The sequence below is a fragment of the Natator depressus genome, chromosome 8 (assembly GCF_965152275.1).
Source record: "Natator depressus isolate rNatDep1 chromosome 8, rNatDep2.hap1, whole genome shotgun sequence".
NCBI classification, from domain to species: Eukaryota; Metazoa; Chordata; order Testudines; family Cheloniidae; genus Natator; species Natator depressus.
Window position 1 is genome coordinate 96,951,636 of NC_134241.1, and position 19,769 is coordinate 96,971,404.

At 42.0% G+C, this 19,769-nt stretch overlaps 2 protein-coding genes across 3 annotated transcripts in view; one reads left to right on the forward strand and one right to left on the reverse strand.

Annotated features, from left to right (window-relative positions):
• Positions 1-3,732: 3,732 nt before the first annotated feature.
• Positions 3,733-10,188, reverse strand: CDKN2C (cyclin dependent kinase inhibitor 2C). 2 transcript variants are annotated; one of them, XM_074962315.1, is made up of 2 exons: positions 8,967-9,121; positions 3,733-5,579 (listed from the first exon to the last, which is right to left on the reverse strand). In XM_074962315.1, the coding sequence occupies exons 1-2, from the start codon at positions 9,093-9,095 to the stop codon at positions 5,199-5,201; spliced, it is 510 nt and encodes a 169-aa protein (XP_074818416.1). In that variant the 5' UTR covers positions 9,096-9,121; the 3' UTR covers positions 3,733-5,198. The 2 variants fall into 2 exon arrangements, 1 of the variants encoding a protein (XP_074818416.1); XR_012640705.1 differs by lacking the exon at positions 8,967-9,121 and adding an exon at positions 9,457-10,188 and having other exon boundaries at positions 5,440-5,579.
• A 5,722-nt stretch (positions 10,189-15,910) lies between these two features.
• FAF1 (Fas associated factor 1) overlaps positions 15,911-19,769 on the forward strand; it is a 301,930-nt gene continuing 298,071 nt past the window's right edge. The window contains exon 1 of the mRNA XM_074961760.1: positions 15,911-16,300. Within this exon, the coding sequence (XP_074817861.1) occupies positions 16,256-16,300 (45 nt within the window). The 5' untranslated portion in view covers positions 15,911-16,255. The remainder of the gene's footprint in view (positions 16,301-19,769) is intronic.

The following is a 19,769-nucleotide window of genomic DNA, read 5'->3' on the forward strand; positions in this document are numbered from 1 at the left end:
CACACTCCGCCTTTTCCCCATTCATTTTGTGTCTTTGTATGGTTCTGAAGCCATTTTACAACACAGGTGACAAAATAAATACATTTCACTTGTGCTTTTGCAGGTGCCATGATTAGTTTTCTCATAGTATTTCTTCGCTTTTACTGGAAGCAACCCTGAAAAGTCAAGATTATTTAAAAATATCCAAAGTGTTCCTGATTGCTTATTAAGATCAACTTCGCAGAAAATGTGAATGATACTGCCCTTAAAGAAGACGATTCAAATAGTCTTAAAAGCACAGACCGTGGAACCCGCTTTTATCGTTATAATGTATCCATGGGGGATTGTACTTATAGTCCTTTTAAATAAAAGAAGCCTTATTATTGTAGCTTTTTTCCACGGTTAAAATCATTCTAAGAAGATCACTTTGGGTGCCACCTCGGAGGTTTATTTTATCTTGCAGCACCAGAGGAAGATTTGGCACGTCTGGTTGGAGTCAAATAAAATAAAGTTAATATTATTTCTAAAGGTCGATTCTTTCACTTTCTGGTCAAGAGACTAAGAAGCATAGGGAATATTTTTCTCATTCGGCTGCAGATGATTTTAGCACATTATGGAAGGTCTTGAAAACCAGGAACAGGAAAACACACGTCAGTCCCCACTTCTATGGAAACCTGAACCCAAACCCATCTCCTTGCTACCTCCCTGTGGCATAAAGGGTACCTTGGATAGAGACGCTTCTGCCGCCTTGAAATCTGGGGGTAGGTGGGTGGGAACCCAGCGTCCAAGAGGAGACAGCGGGAGATGCTCGCAGACGCCCAGGGCTCTGGACCTTGCAGTCGGAAGGGCAGCCGTCACATCTGCACCCTCCCAGTGTCATCAGCATTCCCGCCGCGTGTCCAGCTTCCCCTTCAAATACTCGCCCTGCCAATTCGCTGCGGAGGCATCGGGGTTGTAAACCCTCGGCGCGGCACCTTCTCTTCGGCGACGGCAGAAAAAAACAATGAATTGCCGCTCGCAAGAGACATAAACACGCGCTGCCTGAGAGCCCGGGGGGGCGGGGGCGGGGGTCGCCCCGGCTGCCCCCTCAGGCTGCCGGCGCAGCCGGCTTGGCTGGCGGAGCCCGCTGGGAACGGGGGTCGGCGTGCGGGAGCGGGCTGACCGCGGAGCCCCTCAGGCACGGGGGGGAGGGGGGGCTGAGACCAAGCCGCAGCAAGGCCCGCGGAGGAAACTAACTAAATAAATCAGACTGTTATTTAAGGCGCGGAAATTTAAAATATTTGGACAGGAAGAGAAAGGGAAAAGAAACCGTAGAAGCAAAGCTAACGGTTTTGGAGCCGCGCGTCCCCCCCTCGCCCTCCCCCGCGGCTTTGCTCGCCTGCAGTGGCCCGAGGGGCTGCTCAGACCTGCCCCGGGCAGACCAGGGGGCTGGGTTCAGCCAGGGTACCCCTCTGAGACCCGGCTTTATCTAACCCTCTCTTTAGAAGGGGTTGTAAGCAAATCCGACATTTTGAACGCATTTGTTGTGGGGCAGATTTTTCAGACTGGCTTCTGGTTCCTTGGTGAGAACTGTCCCTCCCCCCTCCCCGTCCCCAATCATGTAAAATACAACAGTCTCTAACAAGCAAAATACAGAAGCTTTTCCTTTCCTGGCTTTTTGGTGGGAGATTCACCAGTTTAGTAAGTAAATAATAACAATGTATGTCTGCTTTTAGTTGTTCAGTGATTTTCCCCAAACCTCTTAAAATGAGATAATTTTCTGTGCGTTATATTTTTAAAAGCTTGAAATGATATTTTTCAATGATTTTTTGCGACTTTGCATTAATGAGCCCTGCATTGGCACTTAATAGTAAGTTCATTTATTATCCCACCATAGAATAAAACATTTCTTTCATTCCTCTAGTTGCACAGATTACCATACGAAAAAATTTCATTCATGTAGTTAAATACGCAGTCATTTACTATATTAATAGCGATGCTGAATTCATTTTAATATGCCGAATGCTAAGAATTGATTCTATACCTTTCCAGCATAATGACATAATGGGTTTCTTTATCTGCATTAGTATTGGCAAGTTCATTCTCTGTTAATCTCAGGACATAAAGATTATTTCATTCTATTTCAAAGATGCTAAAATAGTTTAAACTATATTGGTTCCATACAGCAATACTTTCAATTTTGTCCTGGCTCAAATGGAATTCAGCAGTCACTGTCATTGTCCTGAAGTCAATTGCAAAACAAAGGCCAAATCCGGCAACCTTGCTAAAAGCAGTGTAATCCCTTTGGATAGGCTCAACTCCCCAAATTTGCATTTGCACATTGCCTGTTCTTTGTTTATCCCTGTATAGTTATCTATTTTGTGCTCTTTTCATTATATTTAGTCTGTGCTTGCAGAATCTGTTACTGTTTGTGTGCTCCTCTCAGTGCTACGTTCTTTATTCCCCATTCCTCAAATGCTATATTAATCTCTGCTTCTATCAGCAGGACCCAATAAACTATCTCAATATTACTTCATTCTAATTTATACACGACACTATTTTGGATCTCTTAGTAAATATTAAACTGATACATTCACAAACGTGGGAATTTTTAACACTAGTTTTTGTTGGTAGGCTATTGGTAGGGAAACACAAGTCATTTCTGAAACCACATTAAATTAGAAACGTTTTTTCAATATGGGGATCCTTATTAATGTAGAGCTCTTTTTTGTCTATGCTCAGTAAACTTTAGAGTTTTTTTTAGAAAAGATAAACTGACAACTCCCTTCCTCCAAGTCAGAAGCTATCTCCAACTATACTGTACAGGGTGCGCACTACGGTAGCAAAAATGTATCTTTACTTTCCAGTAGTCGTTTTGTAGTTATTGTAAACTTCGTGATGTAAAAAAGGAAAATAATAGTATTTTAGCAGTATCAGAATGAGAAGTTTAATTTCCAATCTTGTTTCTGAGAAGTAAAGAACTGTTTACAATTGAAATGTCAAAGAGTAAACAAAATGAACTTTAAATCAGGGGAGTGCTTTTCTACATTATTTATACACATTGCTAGCTAGAGCTTGGTCTCATTGGAAAACACCCTCTGTCTAAAAAGGGGTCTGAAGTCCGTTGTAACTCGGCCATATTCCTTGCAATGAATGCCCTTATTTTTGAACCTAGGGGCATTAGTTTTGGAGCCCAGGCTGTTCTTAGTAAGGCATTAATTAGACCGGTTCGGTTTAAATTAAAACTGGATGCTTGTAGACCTCAGGAGGGAGATCTAGCTTAGCAGATGGCATAGAAGCAAGACAGCTTCACAGATGAACTTTGCCTTCGGATTTAGGGAACGGTTCCCTGCGGGTGTGGGGGAGAAAGTGAGAAAACGTAGTGGAGACTCAGCCGTATAGCGAAACGATGAAGCATGTGAATGCCTAGTTGTAAAGATGGGGAAAGAATGAAGACATCACGCAATGTTTTAGGCTGAGTGGCAAAGTGACAAGGCCATTCTGTGAGGACCAGCAGGGGTTTGTTTGTGGCCATGTAACCCTATCGGATTATGAATTGCACTCCAAGGTTTTAATAACTCAAAATATGTTTCTTTTAGTAATCTTCGTGTAATTTATTGTGTAGATTCTTTCATAAAACGTGCACCACATGCACCATCCTATTTAGGTGATTGATTTACAGATTATTTATGAGCAAAAATTATAAGATTGAAAATAAATGCACACAGCTCCATCTGTCAGAGAGGTTTTTAATCAAGAACACAGCAATGTGACAGCGAGTGTATAGTAAACATGTGATAAACAGTTTCTGGAAAAAATATTTTTTATTTTCAAACAATGGTTATTGATTCTGGGGGGTAAAACCTTTGCTGAAAAATTAAAATAATCTTAACTAAAGTATATTCCCCCTTTCAATGCTATTTTGTTGATATTTGTAAATGTGTTCATTTTACATTGATTTGATTCCATCTCTTTAATGCAGTTAAAATGTTTAGAATATTAAAAATAAAGCACTTAAACCTGCTGATCTGCCAAACGACTAATACCTATAACATGGTATAAAATGTTGACAGTAAACTCAGTCCGACAAGGTGCTGAGCATCGTCAGCGCCCATTGCATTCATGGAGGCAGAAGGCGCTCAGCGCCGCGCAGCATCGGACGGTACGTGACTGTGGGTCTCCGAAATGCTACCAACCATATTCAAACATTAAAATATTGTCAGTTAAAATATTCAGGGTTGTGTTGTGTTTCACGTGCAAGCGATAATATAATGTTATGAGAAGCAAACGTGATTCCCTCTAAATTCCATTGTATTCAAATATCCACGTTTTGTGAGATGCAGCATAAGTAAAATGGTTAATTAAAATAAAAAGTTGGTGGAAAGCAAATATTTCTTAAATAGAGTCTACCTTCTCTTCGATTGTGGAGTGACCAGAAAATTGGGATCTCTCTGGTATCACAGCCTTATTATACTCTTTCCTCTGACAATGGTTGTCTGCTGCTTGTTTTGAAACTAGGAAAGTGTATTGTTCCGTGCACAGAACAACCAAGCTTAGCTGTTTTAACCTCTGGCAAACAAATAAGCCACTTACATCGTTGCTGTTAATCAATTTCAGAAGCAGATTTGTAAAAGATTAAATACAGTGAAAAAGAAAAGTATAATCTTAATCTAGAAAGGAAATTACCTAGTTCTACAAGCTCTTATTAGTGTCCAAATGCAGCTATTTCCTGACACTTGTAGGGCCCCATCCTGCTGTCTTTACAGGCCAAACGTCCTTTAAATTCAAGCGTTGCCTGAACCACAGGCTACACCCTTTAATGTCCTGTTTTGTCAGAGACAGTGCTTAAAATTGTGAAGCATGATCTTGAGAAAAAATATCACAGTAAAACATTTTTTAAAAGTAAGTGTCAGAAACATAAAGCATTTTAGCATATAGCTTGTTTAGAATTAGTGACCTAAAACAAACGAAGAAAGTGTACAAATATACACTGCAAGAACTAAGCAAAAGCGATCAACATGTGTCCATGTTGTGTCTCTTCTAGCATTGTGCGGATGGCAGGTGCAGGGCAATGCTATGTGATTTGTAAATATATTCATTTGCTACAAAGTCTACACCTTTTCAGTTTCACCAGACTTGCACTAGTTATTTAAAGAAGAAGAAAATAAGTTGTAATAAATGTTATTAAAAACAAGGGCTATACGCTTTGATGTCCAACTAAGAAGTTGTCCGTGTTTGATTTAATTCATGTCTGCAGCTTCTGCCCTTAAACTGCTGCCTTCCATTAGTTTAACTACATCGTTCCTCTTGTACAGCTTAGCCAAGTCGTAGGCAGTGTCTCCCTTCTTGTTCTGATGTTCCACCTTGCTTGCTGTATGCTTAATAAGGAATTCCACTACTGGGAGGTGGCCTTCTCTAGCTGCCAAGTGCAATGGCAGGTTTCCGTCATTATCCTCAATGTTAACATCAGCGTTAAACTCCAGTAAAGTCTGCAGCGTGTCCAGGAAACCCGCTCTGGCTGCATCATGAATTACAGCGAACCCTGTACTGTCTTTCAGATCAGGATTAGCACCTGTAATTAGCAACCTCCTGGCAATTTCAGGATTCCCAAGTTTCATCACCTAAAGAGGAAAAATAAGAGTTTAATACTCCAAATAATATTAGAACTACTCGTTTCACTCACTTGTTTGAGAATCTTCATTTTTATATTTGAGCTTTGTCACTGTTGGAAACCTATTTTACCTATGCAGAGGAACCCCGGTAGAAAATTGATCTAAGAGTAAACTTAACTTTCCAATTTCTACACTAGCCACAGTAAATTTACGAATAATTTTATTCTTTCAGTGAGAAATATATTTCTATCTCACAGGAGATTAATATCAAAATGAGCTAGTGTGGAATATTGAGGTTATCATGCTTTTTTATAATGTTGCCTTCTATCTCAACTTTTTCGTTGCTAAAATCTCTATATAAATCTGTTTCATTTAAATATTGAGAAAGTTTAATTAACTTCTTTAAACTCATTAAGTATAAGATGGATGACTTTCTGAGGCTCTGATATTTGTGCTTTCAGTAACACAAAATGTAGGATAAACTCTCCAGTAAGTGTTTAAATTGTCTCTTTCTTGTCATTAAATGTCAGTATGACCTTATAAATTTGCCGTAGTTCTATATATAAAGAAAATAATCCTTCAACGTTTTCTGCAAGATCTGTGCTTCATTGTGTGCTGCCCAAAATGGAGAACTTAAGAGAGATGACCTAAAGTTCACATAAGTTCTTGTAAAACAAACATTTTTATCTCATAGCTTCAGAATTTCTGTCTAAGCAATCTGTCAGTGTATGTTGTTAAAAATAACACTCCTAAGAAGAGCGATCAGTGTTCCTAATGATTCTTTTTGTTAAGTAAAACTTTATTTCTTTAACCTTGTCTGATCACATCATTAACCTATTATAACTGAGCACACGGACATCTCTGATTAGGGGTTTGAGTGGCTTGGCCTGACCCCAAAGTTCGCCAGAACTTCTGTCCCTTCAGTCTTTAAAAGAATGAAACAACATAGATCGTTTATAATTTTCCCATGTTACAGTCTATGTTTTTTCAAGACCTAGTATTCAACTACTCTAGCAAGGAGACAAATTTATTATCAACATCAGATAAGGGAAAAATACCTTCTTTACTTCTTTAGAAATTTTCAATTGATATCTTGAAAATCTTGCAAAGAAGCTTTCTTTTACTAGCATAAACAAGGATTACAGTTACACTAAAGTCACCACAAATTACAAATTCTACAAGGCAGTTGTTGAAAGTCTGCTGTTATTGAAAAATAAATGTGTATTAGGCTTTGTGAAAACGGCACATATAAAATACATATTATTATAGGATAGGGTAGAGTTGGGATTGGGGAAAGGTTATCTGTGATAAGAGATAACTGAATGTTTCCTTTACATTACCTGCCATCCCTTTCAATTCTGGATAGAGATTATAAGAGGTACGGCTATACCTCTGGAAAATAAGTGAGGGCATCCTCCTCTTTTTCCCCCCTTTTTTCTTATTGTTTGGTAAATCCTAGGCGTATCTGTTATTCTTTCGGGGAGCCCATCCTCGATTCCTTTCGCACCCTAAAACTTCAGTGTGATACAAAAGATAATGCTCGTCGGATTTAGGATACAATTGTGGCGTCAAATATCAGTGATATTGTAATTTGGGGGCTGGGGTGTTGGGGGGGGGGTAAGAGAGATCTGTGGAACAAACCTGAAGGAGGTGATACTGGAAACTCAATATCTGAGGCCTGCATGAGTACGCATCGTCAAAAAGAAAAAGTGCGGAGGAAAATATTTATAAGTAGATTAAATTAGCATAACTGCACACGAAAATACAATTTCACTTTCAGCCGGCTCAGTACCGACTGAACCACATTGGAGACTGTTGACTGAAAATATTCTTGACCTCTGTCACCTACCCAGAGCATGTTTCAGGTTTATGCATACTGAAAATAAGTAGACAGACAACACTGGTTTGATTGGTGTTATGATTCACTAAATCGGTGATGATTAAGCTGCAATAAAAGTAGATATGATCAGATGGATGCTCATGTTTAAGATAGCTGGGTGCTGTGCCACGGTGTAAAATATTTCCCAGTGTAAGTCTGTTGATTGCTATTTTTGTAAAGCCCTATATTTTACTGCAGCGCAACTGATTTTTTCAGCCTCAGTTTAAGGATAAAAAAATTGGCAAAGCGTTTCCTGATTTCCTACAGAAGTTAGTCTGTGTGAGGTTTCGATACAAGGTCTTTCATTCTCTTATAAGGTGTCTGCAGTATCACTCAATCCCCTGCCTATGTGATAATAGTAAAAATAGTGCAAAGATAATCGTATAGTTCTTGCGTTTAACTGAAACAGAAAAATAAGAATGATTATTGTGTTCAGACAAGAATTTCCTCTTTTCCAGATCCTGCATTTTGATTTTAAGCCAAAGACCCAGTAAGTATCTGGATTTCAGTTGCAAACAACACAGTGCCTGAAAAGAACATTTCAGAAGTGAACAGTAGTTCGTATTTGAAAAGAGAAACAAGTTTTTAAAAGTGTGAACTTAAACAAAACAAAACTATGACTCTAGTTTCACATTTCCCTACACAGTGTACATTATAAATAGCCACAGAATTTCACCCTAGTTAAAAATTGCCAGTTTCACGTTTTCATCTGTATTCTAACATTTTCACCATCTTTATGATGATCTTAAGAGAAAAAAACTTTAATCGGTTCCAATATTTAGCGGTTGGATCAGTTCCAACTACTGCCTCTAAATCTAAATACTGAAAATTAGGACATACAATCGTATAGCCTCCGAAGTGAAATCTTTTGAGTTCATCCACTAGTGTCCGGTTTGAAAATACTATTTTTATTCAGCCTTAATTATGAATGGATAGGCAAGTGATTCAGACTGAACTCTAACTCCTTCGTCTAACTGTTACAGTACCTCTAAAGGTACTCAGTGCCAGTGCAGCATGTTTCCACATGCAGAAAGGTCATTCGTCACAAACACCGTATAAAGGAAAAGTACCATCCACTCCAGAATAAATACTCGAGAAAATTAATGTATTTTTCTACCGTATGTTTTTTTAAAAACAACACAAAACCTCAAATAATAATCCGTATGTGTTTACAATTCTTCTATGAAACAGTGCTCAGCTAGGATGGTTTCTTTTCATCTCGCCAACCTTTTCTTTGCCTTCCTTCCCCTTCCCCCAATAATAAAATTGGATGAAACTCGCAATCTATTTGATATTGAGGATGATCCCCGTTTAAAATAATGGTTTTTGGCCAGTTGTATTTCAAGTACGTCATTTTAGGGAGTTAGAGCCACTAAAGTTATAAAATATGGCAACCAACTAGGTTAAAACAAATACAGAAATTTTGTTACACCCGCCTATTTAGAACCTTGTCTTTCTGCAACGCGGGTCACGTAGGTAGCAGTGATGAAATATTTTCTCTCTCTCTGGATACCAACCTGCAGCGCAGTCCTCCCAAATCCATTTTGGGCATTGACGTTTACATTCGTTTGCAACAAATTAGTAAGTTGCACTAGGTCCCCCCTTGCAGCTGCGGACGCCAACTCGTTCCCCAAAGGCTCGGCCATTCTTTAGGGTGACTGACGATCGAAAAAAGGTGAGTTTGGGGTTTTTTTTAACCAGGCATGACATCGGAGACTGACAGAAGGACTGGGATGGTTAATCTTCTGGAGTAGACCTTGTAGTAAATACTCGTAAAAAACTGCTTGCCAAGAGCCCGCCCCTAAATTCACACGTGATTATTCAGCAAAACTGCAGCTCCACTTGAAAGAATATTTCTTTGCTTCTACACGTAGAGTAACTCACATTAAGGACTTGGGCCATTTTAAAGGGGAGCTATATTAATATATTATATCTTATATATGTTACAGATAACATATATACACATACCTAGGAGACTAACTCAGACTGAAGAAGAAAACAACCCACCCTTATTCAAGTCGAGATTTGAGACTCAGCAGGAAGAACTTCGCCGAGAATTCTTCGTAAGCCGCATGCATCCATTACCGGTTGGGGTGCCCCCCTTCATCGCGGGCAGCTGCGTTTATTCCAAGCCAAGTATGCAAAAAAGGAAGAAGGAAAAAAAAAGCCAGCCAAGGGGAGACAGCAGGAGGCTGATCCGCGGCACAGCTCACGCACTTCGCTGTCTTCACCCGGACGGGTCTCGCTTTCAGCGGCAGAGCAAATCTTCCCCGCAGAGCCCCGGCGGAGAAGGCGCCCGGGGTCCCCAGCGGCTGCCGCCCTAGGCGCAGGCTCGGCGGCCCCCAGCAATGGTGGCTCGGTGCATTCAGAAGGGCACCGGGTCCTGCGGCGGTCCGAGGACGGCTGCATGCCGGTGCCAGCGCCTCCGCCAGGGCTCAGGGGCCGGAGGAGAAGCCCAGCGGCGGCGGCGGCTCCCTCTCGCCGGCCGGGGCGATCTCCGAGGTCCACAGCGGCATCCCGGCTGCAAGCCGCGGGGTGAGCCCTTCCCGCCTAGGGCTCGCCGTGCCGCAGCTCGGCCCCTGGGCTCCGCCGGCCCTTCGGATCGCGGTGTCCCTCTTTCGCTGCCCGCAGCGAGCGGGCCGGGAACGGGAGCGGGAGGAGGCAGCGGGTCTCCGGGGCTGCGAGGTGACCCCGACCCCTCCTCCCCCAACCCCGGAGCAGGGAAGCGCAGGTCCGGCTCTCCTGCGCCCGGCGGCTGCCGCGGCCGCGAACCGGCGGTGCCACCGTCCCAGCCCTGCCAAGCCGCCGCCGCCGCCGCAGTGACAGCCGCGACTTTCCTCCTGGCCGGGCTCCGCCAGACCCGCCGCCGGCTGCCCGGCCAATCGCGGCTTCTGTCGCCCCCCGGCACCCGGCCGGTTTCTGCCTCTCTCCTTCCCCTTCCCCGGTTTTAACCTCATCAGCTTTTTTTGAAAAGAAAAAAAATTTGAGCGCTTTTTGAGTTGAAATACCCGCCCACCTTGTAACGGCAGAGATTTAAGGAGGCCCGGCGGAGTTGCTTTGCCGCCTCCAGGCGCGCAGGAAGGCCTGCGTCGGCGCACACCCTCCCCTTCGCCTTCGCCTTCCCGCACCTCGCAGGCCCCAGCAGCCCAGGGCAGCGCGCTGAGCGGCAGTTTGCACGCTTAGCCTCTCGTTTCTCGTGTGGCATCCAAGGTTAAAATCATGCCCCAGAAGAACAACCCCCCCCCCAGCCCCCACCCCTCAGATTGCTTTGCAAGAGGGCCGCTGGTGAGGCCTAAAGAGATTCCCCTTGACACTGCTGCAGGGCCAATCCCTAGGACCCCAGGGCTGTGGAAATGTGTCTGTGGGCAGGCACCCCACGCTGTAGTCTCTTGCCTTCCGCAGAAGTAGCATCAGGCAACGTTCCTGCCACACTCTCTTGCTGTAATATCAGGACACTAGTTAAGGACAGAGGTGCGTGTCCATAAGCAGCCTTCCAGTGGGCAGTCCATAGAAGGGTCACCGGGCCCGGTCCTTTTTCTCATTCAAGTAAATGTGGGACGTGCCACTGAAGTCAATGAGAGCAGCATCGGGCCAAGTGAGTGTAGCGAACATCCCGAAAGGAGGCAGTTTCCAGGTCCCCACACTCAGGCTTGCTCCCTAAAGACAAGGTCATGGCTAAAGGGTCAATGTCAGATGATTCTGACTGTGAACAGCGGTAATCCAGGGCGGAAATCTTTGCTTCTCTTGTCTCTAGCATCCTCGAAAAACTGAAAACTGCCATGTTCAGTGAAAAATACACATGGCTATAATGGAAGAAATGCCGGATCCACTTGTATGTCAAAGCAGAAGGAAGTAGCGATGAGAGGGAGTGAGGATTTTATTGCCAGAGGTGACTAAAATCATTTGAATTGTAAACGGTTTTAAATACTGAATTGCTCCAAAATCAGTGAGCCTTGGAAGCCTGAATTCCACACAGGTCATCGCCCTGAAAAGTATGCTGTACTTCGCGTCAGATTCAGGACTCCCATATAAGTATACCGAATATGTTCTTTTGATAAATACTCTGTCAATCTATTTTCCATGCGTAAGCAAAACGTTCATTTTAATACACACTCTGGCTAACTCAATGAGATGTTAAATGGAGCTGTTTAGAAACAATACCAGATAATTAAAGGAGCCGATCCTGCACTCACTTCTAGGCAAAACTCCCATTGACAACAATGGAAGTTTTGTATCCGTAGGGCAGCGCAAACGCAGGGCCTGATTTAAGATACCTAATGCTAGAAATATAATTTGTTTTTAAAGGGACATGCAATCTGAAATGTAGGCAGTCAAAAAGCAAGTTAAAAGTGGTTAGAAGTACTGCTTAGGTATCTGAGTCTCCTGGCAAAGTTCTGTGGCTTCACAGCCACATTTTCCTATTTTGAAAATGTTTTTCTTTTCTCTGTTTTGTGAAAAACTGACACAAGCAACAAGGGAAGCTGATGAACGGGGCTGATACAGTGAATAGCACAGGAAATAGTGAAACTGACTATCCTCACATTGTTGTCAAATGCACAAAGCAAACAAGATGAAAAAAGAGCACATACTTTTACAAATTCTGTCATAACAAACCTAGCTGTTATAAGTAACAATAGGGAGTAACAGTTTTCTAGGCAGAAGTGTGATATTTTAACTACCTTCAAAGTTAATTCCAGAAATGTATGTTTTCAATAACACTGCTTTTCTGAAAACAGGCATTATATGACAATATTATTTAGGAGAGGGTGTTTCATTAGGTAGCTTGCAAATACATTCTGCGCTGACTTACACCTAGTTCAAGTCTATTAACTTTAATTGAATGATATGTAGGTTAAGTCATTGCAGAAATTGACCCATAAATATGATATTCTTTTACTAATCTTTGTATACGACACTTAAGAAGAATCCTTCTTTTGTTAATAATTTCAGCTCACAGAAGTGACTGGTCATCGTCACAAAAAGAGTTTACTTTGAGACACTGAAGGCCTCTCTTTTTTTTTCAGCTTAAATTGACCAGGCAGAAAAGTAGCATCATACCACCTGCTGCCTTTTATGTCCTTTTAAAATGTCTGTAGGAAGGAGCACGTTGTTTTTAATTAATCACTGTTAACAATTACAAAGAGACATATCTTATAAAACAGAAAGAGCTGTATCAGCGTCCAACACAACAGTAAAAACAAAAACAAAAACAACCACCCCAAACCCTCTGCAGACAGATATAATCATCGGACATCACACGGGAGAACTGCAAACATGTACCCACCTGACTTCCCTACCTTCCAAGTACCATTTATAATTTATCCAGTATGTATAGGAAACACCCAGTTTGGGCGTATTTAAGAGTTGTGAGGGGAATAAACGAAGTTATTTATATTATTGTAATCTGGACTGCAACGTAGGTTTAGCATTTTTCATCTTTTTATCATTTTGGTCCCGATCCTGCTCTTTATTTAGCTTAAGATGGATACTTTTCGCTTAAAATATTGCTTTGATAAGCACCAGGTAACTAACCTTTGACTACAGCTGATGGACGTGAATAATATTGCAGCGCTATTTACTAAACTACAGTTTTAAATTACTGACAGAAAATAGTTGGCTTTAATCCAATTTACAAAACTTGCCTTTCAGCCTTTATTATAGTTACTCTGTAGTAATATGTGGGTAGATTGGTTTATAGTTGAGTATATACTGTCTCTGGTATTGAACCACATAGTGTGTATAGTACAGAATTTTCTGTAATGTCAAGCAGTGGAAAAAGGAGATAGTGTGACAGTAATAGCTGTGTCATCTATACATTCTGTAAAGTTAAACTAGAATGATTAAACTAACAAGGTGTAGTAAATCTCTACTGCAAAACCAGCCAACGTGAATTGGAACAGGAGTAGGACAAAGTAGAATATCCAGTTTGAATGACATATTTTGCTTTCCATCCCAAGTAAGGCTTTGATATTGTTATAGTTCACCTTGACATTCTAAAACGATTGTCTAGTCATATGAAACAAACCAAATGCATCATAAAGATCACAGTTCTTATTAGCATCTAGCAATGTGCCTTAGTAATTCTGTCTCCTGCTATCTTACTGCTTGGTTGTGGGCAAATGGTCTAACCTGCAGAAAGATACAATTAAACTTTTCGATGTTCGTCTGCAGCTTGTAACTTGCATGTAATGTTTATTTCCCTAAATCACCCTCCCTTTCTTTAATGGCTTCCATTGTGACTTATTCTTTCTCTGTTTTCCCCTCCCCCCTCCTCCCTTTTAGTATCAATCCTGCCATCTCTGAAATCTGAATCCTGCCATTATTTTTCTGATGATCAGCAGGAAGCCCATATATTCTGAACAGCTTGTATATATCGTCTTACAAACGCGAAAATAAAATAATTCAAGAACTAACTTTATGTATCTTAAAATAGAAAAGAATATCTAGAATCGCAAATATGTTGTAATGTAGATCTTGTCCATCGTGTAATGTTAGGAAGGCTGTGTGTGACTGCTTCTGTGTTTGACCTTAGGTGGCAGCGAAGTAACTAGAAATTATGTAGGGGGTGGAATAAAACAAATTGGATTAATTAGCCAGTTAAAGAGTCAAACTGTGTATATAGCCAGAGGAGAGATGGAAAACATTAGGGTACATATATTTACAAATAACAAAGAACGTTGAAAACTAGGACTTGCATAAATATTATGAAACAAGTTTAGTGATTATATGTAATGGAGCTGAGACCTAAAGTGCTGTTGTGGGAAACCTAAGAGTAAGGGCAGGCTATTATGCATATTAACATCTGTTGGGTCATAAACCTATGAAACCTATGTCAAATTGGTTGTTTCCTATACGAGAGGAGTTACAAGGACTCAGAAATGAATCTTGCACACCTAGCCATCCCTTTTCTTTTTTTCTCATTAAAAGGAAGTCACTGTTTGCCCAGTGTATAAAAAATCATGTATTGTCAAAGGAAAATGAAATTATGTTTAAGGAACAATTAATCTGGCTTGGAGCTGAATCACTGTATTTATATATGTCACAATGAAAGCACCTGTTTTGTTTATCAGTAACAATCTGTTTATATACAAAGCAACCAGATATTGTGGTACAGAAAGGCAAAACTATCTCAGTGCTGCATTAATCATAACCACAACAGATGTAGCTAAAACACTTCTATGGGTGTTCTCTTTGAGAGAGGCATTTCTATGTAGGGGTGTATTTGGAGGGAGAAATGGTATCTGGCTTAGGCCTCAATGGGACAATAATGATTTGACGTTTCATCCTGTGATTCATAGCTCCACTGAGTTACACCTTAATTCAGGCACACACAGTAGTTTACAACATAAATATACCTAGGTCTTTGTCATGCTAGATGGGAACAGGTAATCCAGGTCAAACTGGTGATTGCCAGAAAATATGTATAAAGAAATACCCTAATCACCCTACCGATGAACAATTGTTTCAAACGTGAAATAACATTCGTCATTAATATAGAGCTGTGTCAAAATGCCAAGCAGAATTAATGAAGTTAAAATAAATCAAGATATTAATTCTCATTGAAAAATAAAGCAGTCATTCATAACCGGGGGAGCTACTTCAAAGGGGGCTTTTAACCCTCAAATGACACTGAGGCTGAGAGAGAAGATGGTGAGGTAATAGCTTTTATTGGACCAGCTGACAAGCTTTGGAGTCTTCAGGTCTGGGAAAGGTCCTCGGAGCGTCACAGCTCAGGACAAGATTGAACAGACGCTGAACTATCTGTATCATCTTGTATTTAGCGGTCACCCTATCAGTACCTTTCCCAGAGCTGAAGACAAGCTCAGTGTGGCTCCAAAGCTTGTCTCTCTCACTTACAGAAGCGAGTCCAAGGAAAGCTATTACCTCATCCCCCTTCTCTCGCTATAAGCCTGGCACCCACAGGGCTACCCCAACCCTGCATGCTGAGACTCAGGACTGTAGGGCGACGTTTCCTTGTGCGACGAGGCCGATCATGACCTCAGGGAAGGCCTAAACGTGAGCCAAGTGCCCCCTAGACCTGCCAGGCTTTATTCCCTGGGTTGCAGGGAGCGACTCCCTCCTTTGTGATCGTGGCTGGTTTTAAGGCCGGTTCTAAACTCCCCGTGGCGCGGCACGATTTTGCGGTGTGTGTTTTGCAACGAGAGCCCCTTGCACTCAACCCCCGCCCAGCAGCGCGGCGCGGAGCCGGGCCACCGTCGCGGCGTCCTCCGGCCCTGGGAGCGCCGCGCCCGGCTCCCAGCTGCGCAGCCGGCGCTGCTCCCGCAACGCCCGCGGGCCCCGCTTCCCCCGGGCGCCCCCCGGCCCGGCAGCGGCGCCCGGGCTTGGCGCAGCCTCCGCGCGCTGCCGGAAAGACACAACCCCCCTCCCCCCCGGCTTTTCTCCTCGCCGGCGCTTGACAGAAGGGTCACGTGGCAGCCGCAAAGCGCCTCTTTGCGACCTCAATGACAGGCAAAATGTGCGACAGACGCTTTGCGAGCCAGGGAGGAAGCAGCGCTGCCTCCTCCTCTCTGTGGCACGGCAGCGGAGGGCGCTGCTTGGAGGGGCCGGCTGCCCCCCTGCCCCTTCCGAGCCGAGCTCCCCCCTTCCTGCAGGCGCACGCCGGGGACCCCTCCCGTTCTCCGACGCCGGAGCGAGCCTGAGGGGCGGCCCCAGGAGCGGGGGAGCAGCAGGGGGATTGTCTCGGCTCGGAGCTCCCATGAGCGCTTAGCCTCCCCGCCCCGGTCCCCAGCAGCAGCAGGCTCCAGGTGCACAGTGCAGACAAGAGCCGGGGACCCGGCCGGCTGCAATGGCGTCCAACATGGACCGAGAAATGATACTGGCAGATTTTCAGGTACATTGCAACCCCCGCCCCTCCCCAGCCTCTCAGTCCCCCTCGCCCCTCTGCTTCTCTTTCTCCTTATTTCTGTGCCGCCCCCTCTTCGTGCCGGGGTTCGGCTCTGCGGGCGCGGAGCCCCCCGCCCCCCTCAGCTGTTCGCTCGTTTGTTTTACCCTGGTCAACCTGCCCTGCCCTCCGAACTCGCGGTGTGTGTCTGAGCCGCCTTTGAAACACGCGCAGATCGGTTCTAAAGGCACCTTCATCCCTGCCCCCCTTCCCAAACCTTCAGACAAGCCATAGCCCCGCTCGCCCAGTCCAGGCAAAATCCTGGAAGATACAAAACTCATTTCTTCTCCCAGTGGTCGCTGTGTGTAACCTCTTAGCTGTCAATAGGCCACTTGCTGGGCTGGAGATGGGTGCTCATCTCCATCATAAAGTAAACATCAAGCGCACTGGGACCATGGCTGCCTCCACCTGTGATAGCTTGATTGAGTAGGAAGTTTTTTTTTTTTTTTTTTAATAAGAATGACGAAATATATATATTTGTAAAGAGAGAAACATTCACTGGGAAGTCTTTCACCATGCAAGGAAGTTTAAAAAAAAATCCCCAGAATACCTTAATCTCAATCCCAAAGCCAGTGTTTCCAAATGAAAGTGATATTTAATAGGTTTGTGGGTATTTAGTTAATCAGTTCAGTGTAGTAGTTTGGTAGCTTTATTTTTCTATAATGTTTCCTCATGAACAAGTTCAACAGGCATTTACTTCTCTCCCTTCTCCTTTTAAAGGATACAATAAATTGAAATTAGTTCTGAGGGTGTGTGTATGTGTGAAACAACTGGGAAAAGTGTCTTTCATTGTCTTGCATGTATTTGTTTCATGTATGTGGTTTTTTTTTTTTTTTTTAAATCTTAAGCCATATCTATTGTTTGGTGCATGGGAAGACCTTAAATTAGCTCCCAGGATTGGGGCCTAGGCCTTTACCTCTAAATTTCAAAAGATTGAGCAGTTCACTAGGAACATAGCTTCATTTGGTGATTATATCTATTATTTATTTTAAAAAAGCTTTTTTTTTACCTCTTCTTTTTGAGCGTGTGTATACATGTGTATGTAAACACACATTCATAAAGATATTCCTTAATAAGAATTATTCGATCATAACAAATACAATTTAATGTCTCTTTAAAAAATATTCTCCTCTGCTGAGATGCCTACAAAAAAACTTGATAATGAATAGGCTGCTGGTGTCATGCTGACCAGTTCTGTCTCACTGTTCCCTTGTACTCCTCTGTCTGTCTCCTTATTTTATACTGAGTCTCTGCCCCAAAGAGTTTACAATCTATCTCTTTGTTCTCTGTTTGTACAGTGCCTAGCACAATGAGACCCTGGTCCTGGGGTAGGACTCCTAGTTGCTATGGTGGTAATAACTATATGAGTAAGCAATCTATTATTGTTTATTGCTGTGACAGGTTGTGTCATGTTTTTGACAGGAACAATGGGTGGATATTTTCCTTTTGTAGGACTTGAGTATGTGACATTGATACTTGTTTGTCTACTTTGAAATTTTAATAAACAGGTCTACAGGCAACCTACATTTTTTTGATATTTGGAGTGAATAGTACTGTGTAAGGAATAACATACCCCAATTATATGTCATTAAGCTATAATTCCTTCAAAGGGTTCTGGTAACCCCACATAAAACAGAAAATGAGTTTAGGCTCCAGGACTGCAATCACATCCATGTAGGCAGAAACTTGCAGGACCTAACTGGTGTTGCTGGAACTCCATGCTACTGTGAGGATCATGTGCATGAATCCAATTGCAGGACTGGGGCCTTGGTTTGTGCATCTTACCAGAGTCCTGAAACAGAACGCTTAATTCATATACACTTTGCAGATTGATTTTAATAATACTACTTTGCACTTATATAGCACCTCTTTTTTGGAGGATCTTAAAGCTCTTAATAAAGGTGTGCTGAATAACTGCAGTGACGGGTACCCTTATAAATGTACAGATAAAGGCAAGAAAGTATTACCTCAGTTTTAGAAATGGGGAAACTGAGGTACTGAGCAATTAAGCGGTGCTTCAAATGAAACCTAATGAATGAATGGTAGAGCTGAGGCCAGAATCCAGGTCTCCAGGTAAGACTATATCTCATAATACCTTTTTTTTTTTTTTTTTTTTTTTTTTAAATCACCCTTTCTTCGCCAGCCTCTCATTTGTCTTTTGTATTTCAGTAGCCACCTGTTGTGTTTCTGGCCCTCTTTTAATTTTTCCTGCTTCCCATGGCATGATACTGTTTACATTAGTTAAAGGGACATTGTCAATAATTTTTATGCCCAATTTGACCTGTATCTCTAAAATGCTATGAATTGGTGAGACAGCTTCGTTCTAAATATCTAGTGTTTGATTTAAATTTGCCAGTCATTCACCAACAACTTAATAAAAAACAAAACAGAAGCCATTTTTGGGGGGGATTCACCAAAATAATCTTGTATGCTGTCTATGCTATATTTTCTGTTTTTTAACTAACACATATTGTTCTCATCCTTGAGAATAGTAGTGCAAGATATTTTGTTATAATACATTATATACACTGGAAACTATTAAACAAAACAATTATTTTCAATTTTGTTCAATTAGTGTTTGCTAAATGGGAAAGGATAAAATTGGGAGGGGATTTTTGTTTTTCAGACCTCTTAAAAAAATTACCAAGCAAAGGCCACTATCATAATTATTTTTAACATGGCAAGCGCTCCCATCACCACAAAAATTCTCCATTGGACTCAGAAATTTTTATCATTGGGTGTTTTCGTGAGACACTTAGGGCATGATCCTGCTCCACTGAAGTCAATGGGAGTTGTGTTGTTGACTTCAATGGGAAGAGCACCTGATATTTACCATTTAATTTTCCATTTGACTATGGTTGTTCTAACTACTTTTGTGTTCTACAGCACTAGAAAGAAAACATCTTGAGTTTTTTGTATTATTTTAGTTACCTGATTGTGAGATTTACATGTGGTTAGATTAAGAGTTGATACCAGTAGCTAAGAATAGGACTACTCAAATGGTTTTAGAAGGCACATGTTATGAAGAGAAAGTATCTGAACTTGTAATTCTCTAAGAAGATATAAATGAGGATATTTGTACACCACAAGTTGCATTAAGGTATCCTTTTCATTCAAACAGGTTGCATAAGCATCCTGCCTAACCTGTTACTTTTAGGCCCTGTTCCTGCAAAGACTAAGTATATGCTTAATTTTATATGCTGTGAGTAGTACCATTGACCTCAGTGGGATTATGTATGGTAGTAAATTGAAGTATGTACCAGCGTTCATTACTGTCATAAATGCAATTCAGACTTTCTTCATTCAGTATGTGACTGGAACATGGGGCAAACGGCAAAAAGTTAGCACTTGAAGTAGGTATCATAAATTCATTAAAGAGGGAATTGGATGTGCATTGCTAAAGGAGCTAATACAGGGC

What these genes read in the sequence shown, in the direction of transcription:
- CDKN2C (XM_074962315.1), bottom strand. Translation starts at nt 9,095, where the DNA reads ATGGCCGAGCCTTTGGGGAACGAGTTGGCGTCCGCAGCTGCAAGGGGG. An exon ending in TTGGGAGGACTGCGCTGCAG is followed by an intron (nt 5,580 to 8,966) that starts GTTGGTATCCAG and finishes TTTCCTCTTTAG; the next exon opens with GTGATGAAACTTGGGAATCC.